This window comes from Zootoca vivipara, chromosome 6, assembly GCF_963506605.1.
Source record: "Zootoca vivipara chromosome 6, rZooViv1.1, whole genome shotgun sequence".
Lineage (NCBI taxonomy): Eukaryota > Metazoa > Chordata > Lepidosauria > Squamata > Lacertidae > Zootoca > Zootoca vivipara.
The window spans coordinates 32,874,728-32,899,530 of record NC_083281.1 but is presented as its reverse complement, the minus strand read 5'-3'; the positions used below and the strand labels follow the sequence as shown (position 1 = coordinate 32,899,530).

The 24,803-nt window shown below is 42.6% G+C and overlaps 1 protein-coding gene across 3 annotated transcripts; it reads right to left on the bottom strand.

Annotated features, from left to right (window-relative positions):
* Positions 1 to 395: 395 nt before the first annotated feature.
* On the bottom strand, positions 396 to 24,592 carry YTHDF2 (YTH N6-methyladenosine RNA binding protein F2). Of its 3 annotated transcripts, XM_035117909.2 has the most exons (7): positions 24,358 to 24,592; positions 23,942 to 23,966; positions 22,269 to 22,348; positions 20,822 to 20,950; positions 13,581 to 15,167; positions 4,149 to 4,181; positions 396 to 1,275 (listed from the first exon to the last, which is right to left on the bottom strand). In XM_035117909.2, exons 1-7 carry the CDS (start codon positions 24,382 to 24,384, stop codon positions 1,252 to 1,254), a joined length of 1,905 nt encoding a protein of 634 aa, XP_034973800.1. In that variant the 5' UTR covers positions 24,385 to 24,592; the 3' UTR covers positions 396 to 1,251. The 3 variants fall into 3 exon arrangements, with proteins under 3 accessions (XP_034973800.1, XP_034973801.1, XP_034973802.1); XM_035117910.2 differs by lacking the exon at positions 4,149 to 4,181; XM_035117911.2 differs by lacking the exon at positions 20,822 to 20,950.
* Between the last annotated feature and the right edge of the window lie 211 nt (positions 24,593 to 24,803).

The following is a 24,803-nucleotide window of genomic DNA, read 5'->3' as shown; positions in this document are numbered from 1 at the left end:
CTCCCCCTCCCCCCGGAAAACAAGAAGAGTTCGCTTACGTAGGCAGGAATGCCCCATACCACCAGACGAATCATCCCCCAATATCAAAGAGACCACCACTGTGATGTAAAGCAGGTCTGCAATTACAAACACCTGGCTTGTAAGAGAAGACCTCATAAATGCCACTTGCTTTAGAGTAGGGATCACCTTTGGTGTTAAGATAATAGTCAGGCAGCAACTCCCTGAGAAGTGAATTCTTAAAATGAAAAAGACCAGAACTAGCCAATGAACTAGAGGCTGGAAAGCCTCGCTGAAGTTCATCACACCTGCTTTTATTCCTCATATTGAAGCTTCTCGTTGCTGTGCACAAGCGTTAAAGCAGTGGCCTACGGACTAAAAACTAAGGGGCCAAAAAGTGATGCTCAACAGGATCTCACGTTTATTATTGAGAAGTGATTAATGGTGAAAGAAAGGCAGTGCCCATTCCTCATTGGCTTAACAAGAAAACTGAAGAAACATTCACTACACAGTTTACAATATTTTTCTTCCAAAATTAATGTTCCTGTAAACAAACAAGTTTTTACCACTGTTCTCAGCCTTCAAATCAAATCAAGCCAGACTTAATCTGTAATCCATATAATGCACAAGAACAGAACATTTCTTAGGACTCTTCGTATTTGACTTTTGAGAGAAAATGAACCACCCCTCAGACACGACCTTGCCGACAGATTCCATTCAAATCTTCTAGGCATAAAAAAATCAAATTCTTCATAAAATTCCTCTTCCAGTCCATGGAAAAAATGTTATTTATTCCACTTTCCATGGTAGATGTCCAAAAGAAAGTCACAACTCGGTGTTCCAAGTGCAAATGTCAAAAAAAACCAGAGAGAAGAGGGGTTTAGAAGGCCAGGAAACCAGGGAAGCAGGAGGTTTAAAAATTAGAGAAAAAGGCATATGCCACTTGCGGACTTTAAAATCCGATCAACATAGTAAAAAGACAAAAAAACAAAGCGTATGCTCTGAAATCACAACCAAAGCCAAAAGAAAGGGGACAGTTTTCACCTCTACTCTACCTAGAAGGGTTTTTTTTGTTTTGTTTTTAAGTCCTATGTCTCTTGTGAAATTCCAATACTTTTTTTAAAACTGTAAGTTTATAAGAGTTTGTATGAAGTCAATGAAACAAGTTCTAATTTTCTCTGGTGTAGTTTTTCGTCCTTTCTGAAAGATATCCACGTTGCAGCATGTCTGCTGCAGTCTCTGTGGAAGGGCATTTTACTTGACACGGCCTTGACGTTCCTATAGGAGAGAGAGACAGAAAGGTGGCAGTTAGTGGCACGGCAGTTATGTAAAAATTTTAATAGTATTATTTTCACTGCTGAATAGGTTAATGACTTAGGATGAGAGTCATTCCGTGGATATTCAGCTGAGTTAAGCTACCTCCTCATATTCCAAATATACCAGACAGCACCTGCTTTGTGCACATTTTAATCCCTAAAACATCTTTTGAAGCAAGCCAATCCGTATCATGAAAAACATTCACTTGGGTCTGCTTTGTCCTAGAGATCCCAGTATTTCTAACAATCAGCAAATTTTTGGACCTGCACACATTTAACTAGATCAGGGTAGGCATCGTAGCTCCCTCTAGATGTTGTGGACCACAACTCCTGTCATCCCTGACCATTGATCATGCTGGCTGGTACTGATGGGAATTGTCATTCACAACACCTGGAGAGCACAATGTTGGCTAACCCAGAACCAGATAATGGTAATTTCTGTTTCTTCTTCTTTTACATCGTGAAAAAATTAGTAAACAAGCGGCAATGCAATAGTTGGTATAAAGTGTGCTATCGACACACCAACTGAAAACTAAGCTACAAAGGCATAAAGCTCTCCAGAGGTGATGGCAACTGAAAACACTCCCACCACTCAAAAGGTGTCAGGATAGAATTGAGCTGCATTCAATTCCATTTATGTGAACAAACTACTGTATATGTAATCATACTGCATCTTCCATTTACCTGATCATTTTATAATTTAACCGCTAAAAGCAGAAAGTTAATGTGGTCTGAACCTATATATTGCAGGACACTCAGCATGCATCCCATCTAAAAGATGAAGGCTAAGCTGCTAACTAGCAGCACTTCATGAAGAGTGCAAAGAAATCCCTTTACTATTCAGGCGTAACTGATCCCTTCAGGCTACTGAGAACATCATATCAGCTGGTTATCACGTTTGATACCAAGGCAGGGATGCCAACAGAGCAGACTCTGCTCCCACGTAAATCTAAAGGAATTCAGAGACAAACTTTAAGTTACATACTAATGCAAAGTTCCTTAATGGAAATTGTATTGATGCTTTAAGTTTATACTCCATCATAGGAGTTTGCCTGAGCACTTTGCTGAACTATGCTACTTTCAATAGGCCAGCCTATTCAATAGACCATTACCTATCAACAGTTCAAATCCCCATTTTTTCATTAACTTTCAAGATGGTCGTGGCAAAGTTGTAAGAAAAGAACAGCTCTGCTGGGTCAAACTATAAGCCTATCATATCCGCCATGCATGGCCAACCAGATTACCATAGGGAAACCCCAATTGTCTCTTTTCCTCATCTGTCAAACTGGAATGTGCAAGACAGGACTATAATCTATGGGGAAAGGCTATGAATTCCACTTTCCCTTAAGGTTATTGATGAAACACAGGAACAAACCAATGCAGGAAAGAACAATCTATGATTGGACCCTCAACACTGTCAGAAAAGGATGGCCGAAGAGGTAATGCTACAAGATGTTATCTATCACAGAGTAAGTAGAAGAGCAGGCACAGGTTACATGGGAAGACCACCTGACCTGGGATAAAATTTGGAATTTCTCCATAGCATTGTTCCATAGGATTATTCCCCTCTACCTGAAAGCCTAGTTACCGATGCCCTGGGCTCCAGAGAAAAAAGCAAATGTAAGGTATAGTTCTGACATAAATGGATCACAGTAAGATATCCTTCCATAATTTGTCCAGTGTTGTCTTTTGTTTTGGCAATCATCTCAGGTAGACTATTCCAGAATGTTTCCTTTAGAACATCCTGCATGTAGACATTCCTGATCTAATTCCATCCCACAACACCCTGCTGCAGCCTTCCCCAACCTGGTGCCTGCCAGAAGTTCTGAACTCCAACTTTTATCAGCTCCAGCCAGCAGGTCAGAGATTATGGGAGTTGTGGTCCAAAATATCTGAAGGACACCAGAAGAAGACTGCTTTAGAGGGTATACAGTGTGGCAAAGATGCAACACCAGGTTTTAAGTCTAAAACAGTGTAATACTCTAGCTAGTTGCAAGTTAACATAATTTAGTTGAGAGATTTGTGCCATAGTTTAGGAAATATATGAAGGAGAATCAACAGGAAGCTTGATTTAAATGATTTTAGCTTTTTTCACATTTAATATACTGGAAAATATGTGGAAGGAGCTTAAAAACAATAAGAACAGTAATAACCATAAATTGGTTTTTCTTCTTGCTAATTTTAATTAATCAATCTTGCCTGAGAGCCCAACATACTTCCTTAATCTTGTTTCAGAGACAAGTGAAAATGTTTTATTTTACAAGGTGTTAGGGATTTTACTGAAAGTGTGTTTTTGTTTTAACCGCTTTATTTAAATTGTTCTGCAATTTTATGCATTACATTTTTAAATTGTTTAACTCATGGTAACCTAGTTTGGGACTGTGTTAAAACATGGTACAGAAAAGTGGTCCTATATAAAAAGGTATCCAGAGTCTTCAAGGGAAACCTCACAAACAAGACTTTAGGTTGTATCCAAGTAAGTCCCACTCAGAGGAGACCCATTTAAATTAATGAAACTAAGCAAGTAATGTCCATTAACTTCAGTGGGTATACCTCGAGTAGGACAAGCACTGAACACAAGCCACTGGATTATTGCAACCTAGATGTAATCCAGAATCCAAGCTCTGCCTATCTAGTTTAAGTCCTGGAGATGATGCCCTCAACCGCTTGATTCCCACAACCATCTGTTTTCTACAAATTGACTGTAGTTACTATAAGCACCAAAGCCAATCTGAAACTTCTATAATGCATTAGCTATCTAACACAGAATTTTAAATACTATATAAGAATTTAGCATCTGATAGATTTATCACCATACAAATTATATAGATTTACCATAATTTGAATGAAGTCATCGTTGTACAGCACCTAGAAAGCAATTAATGCTATTAGCTTTCATTGCACTGATAATAGCCTTGAAAACAAATGCTAGGGGCAAACCATCTGTCATATTCCCAAACCTGATGCCTTATGCATATGAAAGTTCTCTCTTCTCGAAGAAAAACATATGCACACTATCAATGCAAACAAGGCAATGGACTAGGGGCCCAACTAAGATGTTGTATGCAAATGTATGTAAAATTCTGGTTGCTCTACATGTAAAAATTCAACTTAGTTCACTGGAATCATGCTTTGACGTTGCATGTTCCTCCTCTCCTATGTTCCAATTCACACCCCACTTCTGGCAAACCACGGTGTGTCAGCATATCCAAAACTGAACTGATTTGGGCAACCTCTGTTTTGCCTCCAAACAAGAGCTAGAACTATACTATGGTTGCACAAAGCAGAGGTGCCCTCCTTCACTTTGAATCAGGAAATCTGAGTGTGCAAGAGGAATATGGAACATGGGAGCTTGAGATACAGCCCCATCAGCCAAACCATGGTTTGCACATTGCTTAATAGCCAATGGCTTGTGTCCAAAACATGTTTGCTCAAGCATCTAAGCAGAAGTGCTTTTCAAGACATCCCTCAAGATTTCGTCAACTTCACCAACCCATGACATATGCTAAAGTGTTTGATGGGACAAACCCTCACAAGCAGCTTTGAAATGCCTTCAAAAGAAGTGCTTTCCACTTTTGCAAATACAGCTTTGTATACAAGGGAATACATTGTGAGCCAATGATATGGCAGTTATCATAATGTAGAACAGGGATGAGAAAAATCTGATAGCCACATTCTTTCATAGATCTTTTCGGGGGCTGCATGCATGGCACAAGGAAGGAACTAGAGGCAAAAGGAAAAGTCAGAGGTTTTTATATGGCCATGTGTTTATCCCACATGCTCATCTCTACATCCCCTGTCCAGGCAAGAAAGAGACATTATCAAAGTTCAATAACACATTCCAGCCATAGACACTCAAGGAAGACATGAAGCAGCACAAGTTTTTTTTTGGGGGGGGGGCAGTGCAGGCTGCAGAGGGGAGTAGCCAAAGAGAAAACATCAAGGGCCAACCAGAGAAGCCTGGAGGGCCACATTCAGTCCCCAGGCCTGAGGCTTCCAACCCCGATGGAGTACATTACACCAAAAGGTAAAGGTAAAGGGACCCCTTACTCTGGGGTTGCGGCGCTCATCTCGTGTTATTGGCCGAGGGAGCCACCGTACAGCTTCCAGGTCATGTGGCCAGCATGATTAAGCCGCTTCTGGCGAACCAGAGCAGCACACGGAATCACCGTTTACCTTCCTGCTGTAGCGGTACCTATTTATCTACTAGCACTAAAATGGCAGTGATGCTTCTTAACAAATCCTAGTAATATACAGTACCTTCAAAATGACCTTTCAGAAACAACAGAGTAAGGAAACTTTTTGCAACTTTATTTCAGGAAGCAAAAACGTGACAGACATGAGCTGCAATTTAGAGATGCTTTCAAGAATTGGTAGCACTAATACACTTTGAAGTCCTATCAGAAGTTAGAATGAATAGTGTCTCACAAACTATTTTAATTACGTATTGTACAAATACTGACTATGGTTTGGGCACTGAGTTAATGGGAGGAGGTAAGGAGAAATACCTTCACACATGCGCCCCAAAAACCTGCTCTGGAAGGTCCCCAAAATTTCCAGCACTGATTTTGAGGGTGAACAGGGAACAGGAGGGAACAGGAGAGGAAGAAGAGGTTCCAATGTGCCAACAGAGCTGCAGGGCTCTTACAAAATAGGTAAATGACATTTTCTGCATTTGTATCCTACCCAGTGAACATGGATATAGGTTACCCCATTTTATCCTCACAAATAACCTTGTGTGATGCGTTAGGGCAAGCCAAAATTACCCAGCTCCTATCAGCCCCAGCCAGCAGGGGCAAATGTTCAGAGGCACTGTGAAATGGAGTGCAATAACATCTGGAGAGCACCAGACAGTAGAAGGAAAAGTTGGGCTAAAAGAAAGCACCTGCCCCAAGGCCATCCGGTGAGTTTCAAGGCGGGTCTCCCCAGCAGCCTACTCTAACCACTGCTTCATGCAGGCTCTCTTAAGTTATTCTCATCTGGGAAATTCTGCACCGTGGCCACCCTGCTCATATTTCACTTACCCTACAAGATTTTTTGACTCAAAAATCATGTCAAAAAACTGGGGTCATCCAATACACGGATAGTGGCATGGGGAGAGAAGTAGCGCGCCAGCCAGTTGGCGAGAGCGCAACTTCCCCTGATGCCACAGCGAGCAGGAAATTATCTAGGGAGTGTTTCCTGCCCACAGCTGCATGGGGGGAGAAGCTCAACAACTTTGGGCCATCTCCCCACATTTTCTTTAAACTGAGTCGCTAAAAATGGGGGGCAGGGTCTTATACATGGGGGCGTCTTATAGAGGGGAAAATACGGTATCTTCACTCATTTTTAAATAAATGTTTTAAAAACAATTTTCAAAGGAACACGGGAAAATGCCTGATACTGAGTCAAACCACTGGTCCATCTATCTCAGTATTGTCTACCCTGACATGCAGTAGCTCTCCATGGTTTCAGACAGAAGACATTTCCAGACCTAACTGAAAATGCTGAACCTGTTGATGCTCTATCACTGAGCTATGGCCTTTCCTCCATATGAAGGCATTCCTACCCAGTCCGATTTCTAAACAACCCCAGGTAGCATAGAATGTAATCTATCAATTAATAAAGGCCAAAAGAGAACATACAAGTGCTTTTACATGATTGAATAGGATTTCAGATGCTTATAGGCCAAATATATTTAATGAACTGCTGCAGATTAGAAGACCAGTTGTGATTTGTCTTACATCTTTCCTCATTCCCTTAGCTCAAGTGATGACCTACCTTCCTCTGTTGTCCAGGGGCAAACCTAAAGCTTTACAAAGGAATATAATACAAACATGTTCTTACTGGCTTATAAAAACAATGTACAGCAGCCACAAGAGGCTGACTCTCTGAGAAGAGGAAAAGTTGTGGGGGTTAGAGTTAATTTTCTCTTCCAGCTATTTGTCCATTCAGATCACCCTTGCCAAGCCACATCTCTCTCTCTCTCTGCAGGAGATAAAGATGCAGTGTCTTCCCACAGTTTCTTTCCAATTAAAAAAATAAATCAGGAACTGTTCACATGCATAACTTCTAATTTTGCACCTGCACAAGCCATAACATCCTCTCCTCCTCACTGTCATTGCTCTCCCAATTACATGATCCAAAGCTGCTTTTTACTTTTAAAAAGGTTGAAAGATGGTCCATTCATATCTTGCATCATGCCTTAGTTTGGAACTAGCCCCCCGTTAGCAACTTGCCAAAATTTACTTTCAAACCCAAGCATGTAGAATTAGGTACACACACAAAAACAAGAGAATAGTTAAGTGGATTTGGTAAGGAGATTGAGGCACTTGCTAGTGATATTACCCTAACTGAAATTTAAGTAGTGGCAAAATCAGGAAAAGTAGTGAAGAGCTTTCTGAACCCTAATGCTGTAAACCAGGCTTCATCACAGGATTCTGAAATATAGTTCGCCTGCTTATTGTTCAAACCATCCTGCTGCAAGAAGGAACAGCAAGTCTAGCTTGGCTATGGCTCTGATTCAAGGACAAAGTTAAAGCCCTTTAAATCTAGTCCCAAATAGAGGCCAGAGCAACTGGCTTGAGGACTAAGAACAGTGTTCAAATGACAGAGGAAGATATAGGAGTGTCTTTAAGCCACAAGCTCCCCTCTGACTCCATTTTTGTTACAATCAATCCTCTCTTCTAAACACACTAGCTTTGGGAGCAGCACAAAAGGAAAAGGGAGCAAATATGAACACTCTGAATCAGAGCAAAGCAAATGTGCAAGTCACTGAACGCTTAACAACCAAGTTCCAAGTGCTCAGGTATAGTATTTACAGAATTCAGTGATTTACATATCTGATATTTTTGGAGGAATGGAGCTCCCTTATGTGAAACGTGGTCTCCATAGTCCATAGTCCCTCACTTAGTGATCACCAGACCAGGGAATTTGCAGTTTTTCTATACATGTTTGAATAATTTTAGAATTCTTCATGGTTTGACATTTAGCATCAAGTTCTGAGCGCTCATTTTTGTGGGGTTGGGGCTTTTTTGCTTATCCTGCTATTTTATTGATTATAACTATCAATAAGCATAGAACAGAGAAGGCTTTCTTCCTTAAGTATAAATGGGAGATAGGCCTCTTAAAAGGAGTATTCTCCAAATAACTCTCCAAGGAAGAACTGCTCGTCTAAAGTGCTTTACCAGTTGCACTGGTTCCCGGTGGAGTACAGGAACAGATTTAAGGTGCTGGTTTTGACCTTTAAAGCCCTATGTGGCATACTGTAGGACCCTCGTACCTACAGGACTGCCTCTCCTGGTATGCCCTGTGGAGGACCTTAAGGTCCACAAATAACTACATTTTGGAGATCCTGAGCCATAAGGTGGTTAGATTGGTCTCAACTAGGGTCAGGGCCTTTTCAGTACTGGCCCCGACTTGGTGAAACGCTCTCTCACAGGAGACCAGGGCCCTGCGGGATTTGACATCTTTCCGCAGGGCCTGCAAGACAGAGCTGTTCCGCCTGGCCTTTGGGCTGGAATCAGTCTGACCCCTATGTTTTCCTCCCTATGGTTTTGATTTGGCCTATTTTAAAATGAGGCTGCATTTTTTAAAAAATTAAACTTAACTATGTCTTATTTTTTGGGTATGGCTTATATTGTGCAAATGCTTAAAAATCCTGCTACGGCTTATTTTATGGGTATGTCTTGTTTTCAGGGAAACAGGGCAGCTGCTGAGGCTATCAGAGGTGTGCGAGTCTCCAAGTGATTATTCCCACTCCTCTGTGCTTCTCACCCTTCACAGTGTTTCTCTAACTTGGGTCTCCAGGTGTTGCTGGACTACAAATCCCATCATCCCTAACCTCAACTTCCTGATGGGAGTTGCAGTCCAAAAACAGCTGAAGACCTAAGTTTGAGAAACATTGCTCTAAGACAGGCATCCCCAAACTGCGGCCCTCCAGATGTTTTGGCCTACAACTCCCATGATCCCTAGCTAACAGGACCAGTGGTCGGGGAAGATGGGAATTGTAGTCCAAAACATCTGGAGGGCCGAAGTTTGGGGGTGCCTGCTCTAAGATATGCAGAGAGAACTCCATACTTGCTGCGAGGCTTCGACTAATTCCTCAAATTAGCAAATCCATGCTTAATGAATCTCAGGATTTTTGAGAGCTCAGAATCATTTTGGGGTTCTGTGAAGTACTAAAGGGTACTAGATGAGAGGCCAACATAGCACATACCAGTTAGTGTACTGACATCACCATCTTTGGACAAATTATGATTATATGCAATGCTGAAATGGGCTATCAAATTGTTCTGAATCAAAAGTACCCAAGAGTTGCCACTTAGAATAACACATTCAATTCAAAGAAACATTCATTTGAATAGATTTCACCAAAGATCACATATTCACATTTTGAAACCTTAGTATTATAACACCTAGCTCAATTTGGCTCTTTACTGTTGACTCTGGCTGGTCTGATTTACATTATTCAGGTGCCCCTCTGGACAGCCAAAAACAAACAAAAAATCCTATTGCAGAATGCAAATCTTTAGGCAAATTCTTAAAGCTCTAAACAGTATGTACAGTATGTACTTTGCTTACATAGTCCAGAGCTCTAAACAAGATGAACAAATATTTTCTATCAACAATGGAGTACTGTGGCACATTAAAAACTTACCAACTTCACTGAGATTTACTTTGAAGTAGGTCATGTTAGGCAGAGGTGGCAACTGGCAGCCGATGATCCTGATATTGCATGTGACCACAGTTCAGTAGTACAGAACATGCTTTGCATGCAGCAGGTCCTAGGCTCAATGTCTGGCATCTCCAGTTAAAGGATCATGTTGCAGGTTATGGGGAGGATCATCTGCCTGGAGAGCTGCAGGCGGAGTAGACAAATGTCCTAACCTGCAGCTTCCCAGGTTCCTATGATCCAGTTTTATCCATCCTGGTAACATTTTCATAAGGATGTGGTAAAACATTAAGTGCTTCTCTCACCATGACTTCCGAAACTATTTTTTAATAGATGTCCCACTCATTACAGCTTTCTATTGGTTTTACATATGATGTCTCAGATATGCAAGACTGCAAGGAACTCATAAAAATGTTTAGCACTTGCTGCCAGGTGGTGCTTTATTATAGAATATACCTCTGCCCCCCAAACACTGCTTGGAACATCAAGTGGTTCATGACAATACAAAAAGCAGCTGCTCTTGCCTGGGTTTAAGACTGTACAGTCAAAACTCGGTTGTCGAACATAATCCGTTCCGTAAGCCCATTCAGCTTCTGAAACGTTTGACAACTGAGGCATGGCTTCCAATTGGCTGCAAGAGCTTCTTGCACTCAAGTGGAAGCCGTGTCGGACGTTTGGCTTCCGAAAAACTTCAAAAACCGGAACACTTACTTCTGGGTTTTGGGCGTTTGGGAGCCAAAACATTCAGCAACGGAGGTGTTTGGGAACAGAGGTTTGACTGTATCCCTACATTCTGACTGCTGTTAGGGTGCTACAGTTTCACAGAATATTGTTATAAATCCAAAGCCACTTGAAAATACAAGTTTTCCCAATACTTCCATGTCAAAGTAGCACTGGAGGTGTTACAGTATTAGGTGGATCCCGAACCAATGAAATTAACTGTAGCTTTAAAAAGTTACACATCAGGCAAACTGAAGTGTTGATCTTTCAAAGAGCAGGGATGGAGAATCTCTTACCATCTTCCTGCCAACTGTGAAGACAAAAAGCTCTTTGAAAAACGACCTCTGTTACAAATTGCAGTGGACCAATAAGCCTTATGCCAATTTACAGGTGCCTGGATAACTTAGATGTGGAAGTTCTTCTCCAGAAGCCAACAGAACATGCTAAAGAGGTTGACAAGCACCACTTCTGCTTAAAACCATTACTAAGGTAAAGGTAAAGGGGCCCCTGACCATCAGGTCCAGTCGTGTCCGACTCTGGGGTTGCGGCGCTCATCTCGCTCTACAGGCCAAGGGAGCCGGCGTTTGTCCTCAGACAGCTTCCGGGTCATGTGGCCAGCATGACAAAGCTGCTTCTGGCGAACCAGAACAGCGCACAGAAACGCTGTTTACCTTCCCGCCGGAGCGGTCCCTATTTATCTACTTGCACTTTGATGTGCTTTCGAACTGCTAGGTGGGCAGGAGCTGGGACCGAGCAACCTAAAGAGGTTGACAAGCACCGCTTCTGCTTAAAACCATTACTACATTCCATTAAAAGTATAAGTCAGCTCCTGCTTAAAGAGTTTCTGCCAACTGTACTGTCTTGCCTATTCATGGCTAGGGTCAGATTCTCGTAACATGGAGGACACATCCAAAACTGATATGCTAAACACTGAACTATTACAAACCAAACCACTTTTAATGTACTTCTCAGACTGTGGCAGTCTTATATAAAACAAATGTACAGACTTTTCTAAAAAATCACTTTGCTTAGACAATACTAGGGACACAATAATACTGTTTTTACTTGTCCATTTGAGGGCCCACTGATCTAACTTCAAGGAGGAACAAAAGGCAACTCATGGAGCTTTTAACTTAAAAGCATGCTTTTCCAGCAGCGTATCAGCTTTTAACATTGTCTGCATTGCTGTTGTTAATGCATAAACTGAATTTTAACAAAAGTACTATAATTTTTAAAAAGGAGTGCCTGAAACCATCAAGTACCCACTGGACTTGAAAGAATTAATATACTTGTGCTACTCTGCCATTCTTCCTTCCTGCACCTTCTTTGAAGTTCTACAAACCATAAACATAAGCACCTCCAAGGTCTATTTTGCCCACTTAGTTTTGCTTCTTTGCTCATTGCATTTTTACAACATAGGTGCCTCATAAGCCACTGTTGTAAAAATGATGGAGGTCGTATTTCAGTCTTTTAAAAAAACAACACCCTTCAAGGCTCTCAAAGTAACCTGAGACCCATAGGTGGTTGTGCACATTAACCTTTCCCATGCAACTTTTTTTTAAAAGTGTGTGCCCTATTATTACTCATTCAATTTATTACCTGCCCTTCACCATGAGGTCCTAGGGTAGGTTACAACCATTTCTTCATCATCAGTGCCAGAAAACCTGCACTTATGTATACCGAAAGGGAAAGCAAACACTTAGGCGGGTTTACAGTGGAATACTATTAGTATTGTGCAATTATGCTAGTCCATACAGGCATCTGGTGAAGGGAGTCTATCTTGTGAAGAGTTTAGGCCATAATAAATGTGTTAGTCTTTGAGATGTCACAGGATTTGTTTTAGTGTTAATGCTGTCATTCCACGTGTTTCTGATCCAGCAAAGGAGATAGGGAGGAAAATCTTTTATTTCCCCTTCAGTCCTCCAACCCAGGGTTGCAAGCAGAACAGCAGCACTGGATTTCATCCTTACTCCGTACTAGGAATTGGGCACCTGCAGCCCTCCAAATGTTGTTGGACTACCCATCAGCCCCAGCTGTCTCAGCCAATAGACAATGATTATGGGAGCTGGAGTCCAACAACATCTGGAGGGCCACAGATTCCCCATTCCTGATGTATATAAAGTATCTTTCAAAGACCTACATAAGAAAATGAATGCAATTGGCTTCTGATGCCCAATGGAGGTATGGACTTGTGTTCCTCAAAAGGCAATCCTCATGTCATATGACATGCCTCTTTTGAAACAGTGAAGTTTCATAAGCAGTTTGATATGAAATAAGGGCCTCCTATTCAGAAGTCAAGTATTTCCCCCAGATGTCATCAATGTCTTGGGCATGCCCAAAGTAGGTGTTTGGATCCTGCCCTATGTTTCTACTTCCCATTTATTAGCATCTTCTCACCAACCACCCAAGAAGCAAAACCTTCCTCAGCATATCTTTTAGAGATGTCAGGTTAATTATATTTTAGAGATGTCAAGTTAATTTTATTGCTCGAGTCAAAAGACCATAGCTATAGGAATACAAACAAATTGCAAGTACAAAATGGGGAAATCATATTAAACATTTTGGCCAAAAACAAAAATGCAATCACACTTTTCACTGAAGATCAACAATTTGATCTTCGTTAAAGTCACACATGACTAAGACTGCAAGAACCCTCATCTAGCCCTTTCACTGTGTCAGTGGAAAGAGGCCTATTTGAAGTTTGCTAACAGTATTCCAATATAACGTATTTGTGTGCTACACAAGCGTATCAATAAATGTTTACAGAGCAATGACATCCCCTTCAATCCCACTTATAAGGAGGCGGCCATGGTCAACTTCATCTCATATAATCACACCTAATTCCTTCCCTTTGTTTCTACTCCCTACCAAATCCTGGCAGTTTGGCAAGTTACCTTTTTCACATTTTCCTCCTCCTCCTGGCGTTTCTCATAGTGTGAGAAGTCATCAAAGATGGAAGTGGTGTGCTTGTAAGTAGCAATGATTTTCAGCACCTGCTTAGCCTTTTCCAGAGGAACCTCCTGAGTGTCCCTGGAGTTGGTCACTGGTTTATTCTCATTGTTCTCTAGGCGAATGTGCCGCAGTTGGCTGTTGGGAACGTCCTTCACAAAAATCCACCGGACATCAAAGCGTCCCTTCCATTTGTCCTGGGACCACACGCCTGCGCATGTGTTGTAGTCCACAGCAGATTTCATTTCTGCAACTCCGCAGAAATGACCACTGCCATTGACACTGAACAGTAAGTAAACAGGACCTTTTCCATTCATGGAGCGGTAAGCAGCATCCAGTCTCTTATTACCATGCTCTGTACTGCACCAGATGTTATATTTAATGGAACGATGGATATCATCCTCAGAGTAACTCTTGATAATGAAAACCCGACCATGTTTCGGGTTCCAGTCAAAATCCTTAGGGTTATAGTTGTTGATGGACCTCAACTTCTCCAAGACTGGGTGTGGCTCCGAAGGGGCAGAACCAGAAGTGGCCTGAGACTGTCCAACTGCACTACCATCCACTCCATTCTGGCCAAACCCATTGCCACGGTTACGAGGTGCAACCCAGCGGGCAGGCTGAGCTGCCTGTTGCTGCACTGGCAGCTGAGTTGTTTGGGGTGGTGGAGGTGGCAGGGGTTGTGGCTGTTGTCCAGCGGAAGGCTGCACAGCTGGAGGGCTGTTACTCATTTGCTGACCCATCGGTTGGGGAGATATTTGGGTTGGTGGTTGACCAATATTCTGAACTAAAGCCTGGGAAGCATTTTTTGTCACTGGCCCTTTGTTATCCCAAGTTCCAATATCCATGTTATGTTTTATGGGAGGTGGTGGAAGACTTGTCCCTGCAATGCCATTCTTGGTCTTCAACTTGGGTTGCTGTTTTGCAGGTTTGCTGGCAATATCAGCCCAGGATGCTGGCTTTGGAGGAGCAATGGTAGCTGGAGGCAAGCTATTAGAAGCTACAATATTGCTGGCAATAGACCCACTGCCAACAGCAGAGCCAACCACTTTTGGGACATTGCTTGCTACATCAGTGCTGCCTAGCTTCAAAGCTGCCATCCCTTGGTCAATGGTATTCATGCCAGGTGCCTTATTCAGGGTCTCACTAGCAAAAGCAGACTGTCCATCAATCATGGCTCCACCCAATGAGCTTGGTGCATAAGCATAGTTGCTACTATATCCAGAACTTTGAGTTGATTGCCCCTGAGAACTGTTATTGCCCCAAGCTGAGAAGTCAATTCCACTTGGAAAAAAGTTAAAGCCATGCTGTCCAAGAAATGGTGTGCTGCCAAGGGCCCCTGGCTGTCCAAACATGGCATCTGGGAGAAAGTGAGGTTCTCCATTGCTTATCTGTCCATAAGATGTTAAGTAGGGCATTGGTGGATCACCCCCTGTAGACCAAGCAGCTTCACCCAAAGAGTAGGAGAATCCAATGGATGGACTGTAGTAATTCGGCATATAGGAATCAGACATTGCAGTGTACGCGTTGTTCTGGAAGAGAAAAGCAAGAACTGAACAGTTAAATGAATAGTACATTGCAGCATGAAACAATATATGCTTTCCACAGACCTTTCCCCCACATTGTACTTTCAGGGCAAGCCTATTTACTGAAACCTGTGGCTATCACTGAACACTTTCGTCAAGTTGCTTTGAGACTTTTTATTGTACAAAGCAACTGACAAATGAAATAATAAAATTAAAAATAAGCTATTGGTTTTAAAGTATCAGTGAAAATTGGATCATTCTGCATTTTACCCTTAACCACAAAGATATTCCAAAATGTGCCCACTTGTCTAGCACATGTGGTGTTTGCACTTCTTACCCATATTGTAGGTTAGCAGGATATACACTACGATCAGCTGGTCATACTACCCATTTAAAGCATTCAATTGCTACTCTTCTTAGACCACTGTACTAAAAGTAATCACAATTAAGGTTAAGCAAACTGATGAGTGCAGCAGGCACCATTGATACAATCAAAGGTTGTTGGCATATTGATACCAGTGAATAACAGAAAGCAATTAACAGGTTTCAAATGATGATTATTATGTGGTTACCAGGCTGATAAGATTTAATACTTCCTTACAAAGGCACTTGGAGGTTTTATTACAATCAAAATTTATACAAGTAAATGCTTCAAACAAAAATGAAAAAGTGAAGGGAGGGCTCAGTTCTTGCAGCTTTTTTCTTTCTAAATAATTTGGTCCAGTTTAAACTTACATGCATTTGGGCTCAGATAACATTAGGATCCAAAGTGGCTCAAACATTTGAAAGTATCTGGTTGGTGCTTCACAAAGCACTAGCACATTAATGACTTTAGCCCAAGACATTATCAAGATCAGTATATTTTACCACTGATAAAGAGTTCTGACCAGGTTGTATTTTAACTGTGTTCTTTCTACTTGAGTCTGGGTTGAAAATTCACTACAATTTCAAATTTAAAAAAATCCAAATAAAGTTCAGAATAGTTTTCAATTATATGTATATTATTTGAAGTTTTTAAGTTGTTTCTGGGGTTTATACCCAGAGTATCTGCCAGTAACTAAGAACTTCTCAGAATTAACCTTACATTGCACTCCACTCTACCAATAAAAAAGGATAATGCATTTTCTGTGATCTACCAGTAAGTATAAGATTTAAAGGAAGAAATGTAGACAAAACCCATGCTCCACTCTGTGGGCACATTTAGAGTTCCTCCTGTAAAAGCCATAATAAGATGTGCACAGCTGTTGGACAGCACCCATTAATTTTTACAGGACTTCTCAGAAGATTGTGCCCTCTCTTTTGAAATTGTTCCCTGTCAATTTTTAGAAGTTCACAATTCACAATTTGTATGTCTCTTGATCTTCCATCAAGAAGCCCAAAGTAGTGAGGCAGGCTAGGTTGAGATACTAAGTAATTTGCCTAAAGCTTCATCTTGCTCTAGAATGCAAGATCATAGGTGAAAGTTATTTGATCACTCAGCTACAATATAAGTTGTTGACCCCACAGCAGCAGAAACATTCCTTCCTGATAAAGTATTCTCATTTAAACATCTCTCAGCCCATTTTACTTGGTCAGCAGACCCACATAAGGTGAGAACAGCAACAAGCTATGAAAGGATAAAATCTTTGTCTCTAGACTTACAAGTATGAGTAGTTTTGTACGTATTTGACAAGTCTCAGATTTCAAAGCCATTTAAACCAAGACCCTCTTCATGTATTTTGCTGTGCAGTCTGTGTAGATTATAAGATTGGGCACAGGACACCCAGCTCAAGGGAACACCTTACAGTGTCACTCTACACCTGGGAGCCAGTCCAACACCACAGCAACTGGTGAGGGAGAAGCTCCCTGCAGGAAGCATAGGATAGATTCAACTAATGTAAGTAAAAACATTCAGATACATTGGGAAAAAGGGCTATGGCTATGCTTCATAAGCCAACGAACAGTTTCCAGAGGCTGCAGCAAGGATGCCTCCCTTGTCAACAGTAAGGTAGTAACTGTACTTCATCCCCCTATCCATGAAAGATACAGACACGTTGCAGAGGATGTGCCATGAATGCTGCAACTTATATTTATTGGCTTCAAATAGAATACAAGCTGTGATGGAGGGCGAGGGGATCATACACTTCTGAATGTCTGAACAGAAACTTTGCAGGTGGTGGAAAGATTTATGTCAAGGTTGATTTATGCCAAGCAAGGAGACCACACCTGCTAAAATTATCAATACTCGACTGCCTCTTTAGCACCATGTGCACAGCGGAAGAACCTATGCAGTTCTGCACATACATCTTTGCACATTCAACCTTATGGTTTCTAGAAATATTAAGTTATGAGCAGTTCAAAAAGTAAGTGGCATCTCCGCCTTGTGCAGCTGCACTGTAGATCACTGAAGTGCAACCTTCCGCTCACAGCACTAACCTTTAGACTGGCATAGGGTTAGGTTGCAAAGGTACTATAGCACTGGTAGGAAACCTATGACCCTCCAGATTTTGTTCAGCTACAACAGCTTCCCAATCATGCTGGCTGGGGTTGACAGGAGTCCAATAGCATCTGGAGAGCCACAGGTTGCCCATACCTGTACTGTAAGCAAGAAAGTTCTCATTCATTCACAATAATTCTGTGATGTAAGCTCATCACTGGCCAATGCCATAATATCTGTACCATAACTGCTGCTACTAAAAGAATGAAAAGTTGGCAAATTCAACCCCTCTCTGCTTCAACAACCTAGACTGCATTTAAGTGTTGACTTAGACCCAAACAACACATTGCAAGCAAATCATGGCTGCCACAAACCCACAACTCCCTAATGCTTAAGGATAATGGCTTGTATCCAATGCTAGACCTACTCAGACTGGACCCATTGAAAGTAATAACCATGATGAAGTTCAGTCTGTTAAATTTGGTGGGCCTGCTCTTACCGTGTTTCTCATATTATAAGACATGTCTTATATTTATTTTTTCCTCAAAAAAACACACTAAGGCTTATTTTCAAGGGATGTCTTATTTTTTTCCTCCTCCTCCTGCCACGGCCGGCATTGCTGCTGCGCCTATCACTATGTCTTATTTTCGGGGTATGGCTTATATTCCTTGAATGCTTAAAAATCCTGCTATGGCTTATTTTATGGGTATGTCTTAAAATATGAGAAACAGGGTAGTAAAGTTCAGCTGGACACAACTCAATACATATGGCATGATAATGTTCAGTTTACTCACTACAAAACTTTGTATCACAAGTGTGATGTGTGGCAGGAGTAGCAACTGATTATGTCATATCACTCCACATTGTTAAAGTTTTTTAAAAATATCATCAAGAAGTGAGGCGGTGAGGGGCGGCAGACAACAAGCATGTCTGCTTCTTTTTCTGCTTCTGCTACAGTCACCGTAGAAGCAGGAAAACAAACTGTGGTTTCCTTTGGAAAACTGAACTGATCAAAGAGTGAGAAAAGGAAGAATCTGACATACTAAGAGAGTAAATATTTGAAACTAATGGTTGTATCCAACAAAATACAACTCAGAGAAGACCCAGTGAAATTAGTGGACATAGGTTAGTTAGGTATGCACATTAATTTCAATGGGTCTATTTTGATTAGAACTAATTTGGGTGCAGCCCTAAGCCTTTCAAAGGATGAACTTATGACCTGCAAGTCTCATTCATTAAACTGAAATATCAGTTGCCAGCATGGCATCACATTAAATAATGATTGCAAAATGTTACTTTTGTAAGCTCTTTTGAGGCTATGCATTTGAGATGTACTCCAGGAACCAAACAGCTCCCCCAAGGACCAACTGCTTTAACAGGGTAAACATATCTCTCAAGCTTGCCAGAACTCTTCCTTTTAATGCCAGCAAATAAACAGGCATTAATGGCATAACTGAGCATACTGCTGCACACAAAGACCATGAATTTTTAAATCTTAATTGAAGTTAATCAAGAATATGTTCCACCACTACCTAAAGATTAAGGATGTAAACTGATAGCACTGGGCTCACTGGATGCTGGATGTGCTCAACTTCACAAAACACTGTGACAATGGTCCAGTTCACCCACACCCAAATCTATTGCAGAACTGGGGGATAGGCACATAAAAACCCCTCATCTTGATAGTGAACTGTCATTGAACTGCCCCAAATGCAAAATTGACCACAAAAATCACCTGCTGCTTAACAAAGTCTCTCTTGTTTACAGAAGACCTAAGAAATTGAAGAGTACAAAGATGACATTCCATATCTAGCAATGTAAACTTTCCAAGGAGAAGACTAAGGACTATAATGTAACAACCAATGTCCAGTTAATGAAGTGCTAACACCAAGGTTCCCTACATCCAAAGGCAGAATTATCTCAAGCCTACCAATATTGTTGTTGTTGTTGTTATTGTTGTTAATAATAATTTATTATTTATACCCCGCCCATCTGGCTGGGTTTCCCCAGCAACCACTCTGGCCTGCTTCAAACAGAAAAATAAAATACAGTAATCTATTAAACATTAAAAGCCTCCCTAAACAGGGCTGCCTTCAGATATCTTCTTAAAATCTGGTAGCTGTTTTTCTCTTTGACATCTGATGGGAGGGTGTTCCACAGGGCGGGCGCCACCACTGAGAAGGCCCTCGGTGCTGGACCTCATTGTCCAGGCAGAACGATGGGGGTGGAGACGCTCCTTCAAGTATACTGAACCGAGGCCATTTAGCGCTTTAAATGTTGACATCTACTTCACAAATAAAGCAATGTTTTAATTCGGAGTTTAAAAGTTGGTATCTAGGGGCTTCCTCTCATCTTGATGGACTTTTTGTTGGCATTGTCTACCAGTGGTGAGGGGTGTGATGATCGGAACCCAGGTGCAAGTAGCACCCATGTGCATATTTTTTTTATTAACAAAACACTGGGCAATGATCAGGGCAGAGGGGATCAGCATTAAGCAAAATCTAATGAGATTTAAGATTGTCCAGGACTCTCTCTGCTTGAGAGCACCCTGGATAACTCCAGCCAGTTGTCACAGGCTGCCAAATATATGATTTTGCTATCACTTTAGATCAGGCATCCCCAATCTTTGGCCCTCCAGATCAGGCATCCTCAAACTTCGGCCCTCCAGATGTTTTGGACTACAATTCCCATCTTCCCTGACACTGGTCCTGTTAGCTAGGGATCATGGGAGTTGTAGGCCAAAACATCTGGAGGGCCGCAGTTTGGGGATGCCTGCTCCAGATGTTTTGGACTACAATTCCCATCTTCCCTGACCACTCGTCCTGTTAGCTAGGGATCATGGGAGTTGTAGGCCAAAACATCTGGAGGGCCGCAGTTTGGGGATGCCTGCTTTAGATGCATCCAGATGATTGTTTTCTGGCACTGCCACTCTAATGTTCAATTATAGTAGGAAAACTGTTTTTGAGCCCCCAAATCTAATTATTTTTCACCATGGAACAAGTAAGTAATTGCAACATACTGGATCTCTGGAACAACAGATCACATGGTTTTGCTATCACTACTACAAGGCCTGCAAGATATTTACATAATTACTCAAGAATTTCCATTCATTCCTGGCAAGGAACACCTCAAGCACTATGAACCACCCAGCTCCCTGTAAACTTCCAGGCATCACAGGATTCCACCCTCTACTATTTAACATGTATATATAACATAAGGCCACTAAGCAAGATCAAGTGAAGACCTGGCATGAGGTGTCATAAGTACGCTGGTAACACCCAGCTCTTTTCTTTTCATCCGACCAAGGTCCTGTAGTCAGTTTACTTGATATCCAGGGTAAGTGGGGAACGGGATGCAGACAAGCCAACTGGAGCTGAAGCCAATAAAAGTGAGGTAATGATGAGTAGCAGACCTTTGATTGCAGGAAAATAGGAACATCCAGCATGTATGGGGGATGGTCTGCCCTGGGTTCCTCAGGTTTACATGCATGGAATGTTCTTATATCTGTTCACACAGCTGTAGCTTCAGTGGCATGAACACTTTTCACAAAGTTATCAGCAGAAAAGGCAACTGCCCCTTCTTATCAATTCAGAATTGAAAGCCACCTGTTGTGTCTTTGCAACTTTGAAGCTTGCTACTGCAATGTTTTTATCTGCTTTAGCTAGTCTTGACACATCAGTGATTGGGAGCACATTACAGCATGATTCAAGAGGCAGTGGTCTTCTGGCAACAATTCAAGATACTCATGTATCCAGGATGCACTGAACAGCTTGAGGCTACTTTAATCCTGTCAAAGACTGACTAGATGTGCCTACATGATTATGCTAAATGTGCACTAGAATACACTATGGCATGCAGCAATGTATTATTGGACAATGATGGAATTCTCTCCCAGCAGATCCCAGCCACAGTGTGAACCTAAACACCTTCTAGAAGTATGAAGAATAATGGCTGTCTTTAAGTAGTCAAAATGAAACTGATATTAAGGTTTAGCTCTCATCTAAATCAGAAGACTGAATCTAACTAAAGTACAAGCATCCCTCATTTCACGCACAAATAAACTGCTGATGAAAATCAAAAAGGTAAGTGTTCTAAATGAAATCTCCTAGAACTAAGTCATCCTGTACTCTGATTTATTCTACAATTCTAAGCACCTTTACTTGAAAGCAAGTCCCAGTGAAATCAATGGCACTTTTTCTGATTAAATATAGTTTAGCTAATTGCAGAATTTCAAGCATAGAATTTAGGGTGTAAGTGTGCTGAGGATTGTGGCCTTGGTCCACTAAAGAAGCTTAAATGATTTATACAGCTTAAAACAGATACAGAAGTTTATATGTAATCTACGCTTCCTTTAGGAAGCTGAAAGAAGTTTGCACCGGGACCCATGTTAAGGAGAACTGGGTGAGGGTTTTTTTTGGGGGGGGGGTATTTATTTAATGCTAGGTTTGCAACATTTATAAGCATTGTTCAGCTAACACTCAGTTGTTACCACATGCTCCCAGCACAGTGCACTGCACATTTCTATATGTTCTACATATGATTATCTATATAGCATTGCCAGTTCAGTCAGCAGTTAGTTAACTGTACAATGTCAAGCCCAAAAGGCATCCTGAAAGCTAGATAGCAGAAAAGGAAACAATTACTAATGCACCCCACCCATTAAACAAATAGGTACGTTTTCTATCACTCACCGGTCTGGCCTGAGGACTCAAATAAGGTTCAATATCATCATCATTTAATCCATCTTTCTGATGCACCGATCCATTTTGCACTAAAAAAAAAAAGTATAACAAGCATTATTCAATATAGAATAACCAATAATTTATTCTATCTTGTCTAAAAGCCACACCCTGTGACCTAGAAAGTCTTACCACCTGATCCCTATTCCTGCACAGAGAAAATGAAATATGTCAGTTTTCCTGTTTCAATTCTGCCCCATTCCACTGTAAAGGTTTGGGAACTAAAGGGCAAATTATTCCCTGTATATGCTGCAATTATCAAACACACAATTGAACTCTCTTTACACTGTTTGCAGCTATGTGAGCCACAAAAAGCATCTTTTAGCTTTACATTTAAACTTACTGAAGGAACTTGCCCCTTCGAGCACCCCATCTCATATGGACAAGAATTTCAAAGTGAGCCAGGGAGAAACATAGGTACAGGCTTTGGCAGAATTTTGTTCTGCAACTGAAACCCATGAAGTGACCCCTTAACTTTTTTTAACATTACAAACTATTCTCATTTATATGGCCTTTAAAAGCTTCTCTCCTTTATGTTCACCTTAAAAGAGCTATAGAAACTTAATGAGTCAATTCCTTATCCTTTAGCCTGAATATTCAGGCAAACCACATATGTCCAGTTATTCACTGCCACCAGTTTTGCTTACAGGAACTCCTCCTGAAAAAGCTGTCAAAGGGCCCTTTTCTGTGCTGTTATCTTCATACTGCAATCCAAGGATAGCCAATGGGGCGGTTTTCAGATGTTGCCAGACTACAACTCCCATCAGACCTGACCACTGCCCATGCATACTAGGGATTGATGAGAATTAGGGTCCAACCAACATCTGGAGGGCATCACATTTACTACCCCAGGAGTCATACATTATCTTTTTATTACAACTCGCTGTGTTTGTGTGTTGTTTTTTGGTTTTGTTTTGAGGGTGGGTGAAGCCTAGAAAAAAATGGGAACATGCAATACCCCCACAGTCCACTAACATAAACTGGCTACTGCCACCTTTTAATGTGCAGTGCACCCTCTTAACTATGACTCACTTCTGCAATTAGCTCAAAACGTTAATTTGCAAGCACCCAGCTCCTTGCTCTGCCAAATTAAAAGAGCCCATTAAATACTCACACTTTCCCTCTTAACCAGGGATAACTCGTCACTCTCATCTCAATCAACTAATTTGGGATTCCCTTGCATGACACACACACACACATATACTGTATATATAACTAGAAAGAAGTTTTAAACCGTATGACGATGACGACTTCCTCCAGTTTTTTTGCCCAAGGGGGCATCATTGCTTAAGGGAAAACACGCTGCATTCCTCCCTGCCACGTTCGGTTTCATTTTATTTCCCAAAAGTCACACGGATACGTATGCGTGTTGCCCATGCACCAACCCACGCTACGGTTTCCTGGAGAGACGGCGGCACGGCAGGAACTCGCCTCACCTGCACGCCTTTCAGGAAACAAGAGGTCCGATCGAAAAATGGGACGCGAGGCGTCCTCCATGAACGGAAAACGCGCTACCTTTCCACCACCCACCCTCCCCCCACCCCAAAAAAGGGAAGTACAACCTCCCCGGCCACCCCTCATGGATCTTTCCAGGTCCCGCCACGGCGGCTGGTCCCTCAACTCACCTTTGGTGCCTTGGCCCTTAGGTCTCTGCAGCGGCAGCGGCGGCGCAGCGGCGAGGAGAAAGAGAGAAAGGGAAACATAAGGCGATGAGGCAAAAAGAGGAGGATGCGAAGGGGGGGAAACCCCAACCCCGACCGAGACGCGAAGGATAGTAAAGAGCCGGAGAGCAAAACCTAGGCCTCTCCGCCTGCCTCGGGGAGACTTCGGCGGGAGGAAGGCCGGGCCCTGCTTGACGGCAGGGGTTCGTTTGAAACGGGAGCGCCGCGAGGGGAGGAGGAAGGGCGCGCGGGGCCTCCTCCCTGCCCGTTTATGCTGCCCCCACCACAGCCGCCCGGTAGGCCCGAAGCCGGGGCCTTTCCCAGCGCGGCGCCTCCAGCTCCCGCCGCCGCCAGCCAGTTTCACCCCCCACCCCGGTTACCTGCTCCAAGAGGCTGCTGGCCGACATGGCTCCGTGCGGCGGCGTCTGGCGGCGGCCTCGTTCGGAGGTGAGCTGCGCCGGTGAGGCGAGGGGGGCCGGGGGGGAAGCGAAGGGGCGGGGGCGGTAGTGGTGGCGGAGACCGCGGCGGCTTTGTCCGGGGAGCGAGGAGGAGGAGGAGGAGACACACCGCGCGGCTCGCTCTCGGCTTCCTGGCGGACTCTGACTGGCTCGCCCCGCCCGCGGCTCCGCCCGCTGCTCGCCTCGACGCTCTAGCCCCCGTCCCTCCACCACAACAACCCCCACTCTCTATGGTCCGCCCTCGCGCGCACACGCATGCGCGCACTCGCGCGCTCGGCGAGGGTTAGGTGTCACGCGGTAAAGGGAGCGCGCGGTGAGAGACCGCGCTGGAGGGTGGGAGGGGGGAGATGCGGGGGCAGAGAAAAGCA

Bases quoted from the DNA above. Each gene is read 5' to 3' on its own strand.
- YTHDF2 (XM_035117909.2), bottom strand. From the start codon at position 24,384: ATGTCGGCCAGCAGCCTCTTGGAGCAG. The intron at 15,168-20,821 runs GTCTTCACTTGA...TTTCTCTTCCAG, and splicing joins CTTATGACACCTCATGCCAG to AACAACGCGTACACTGCAAT. The intron at 4,182-13,580 runs GTAACTTGCCAA...ATTGCTTTCTAG, and splicing joins AGGAGGAAAATGTGAAAAAG to GTGCTGTACAACGATGACTT.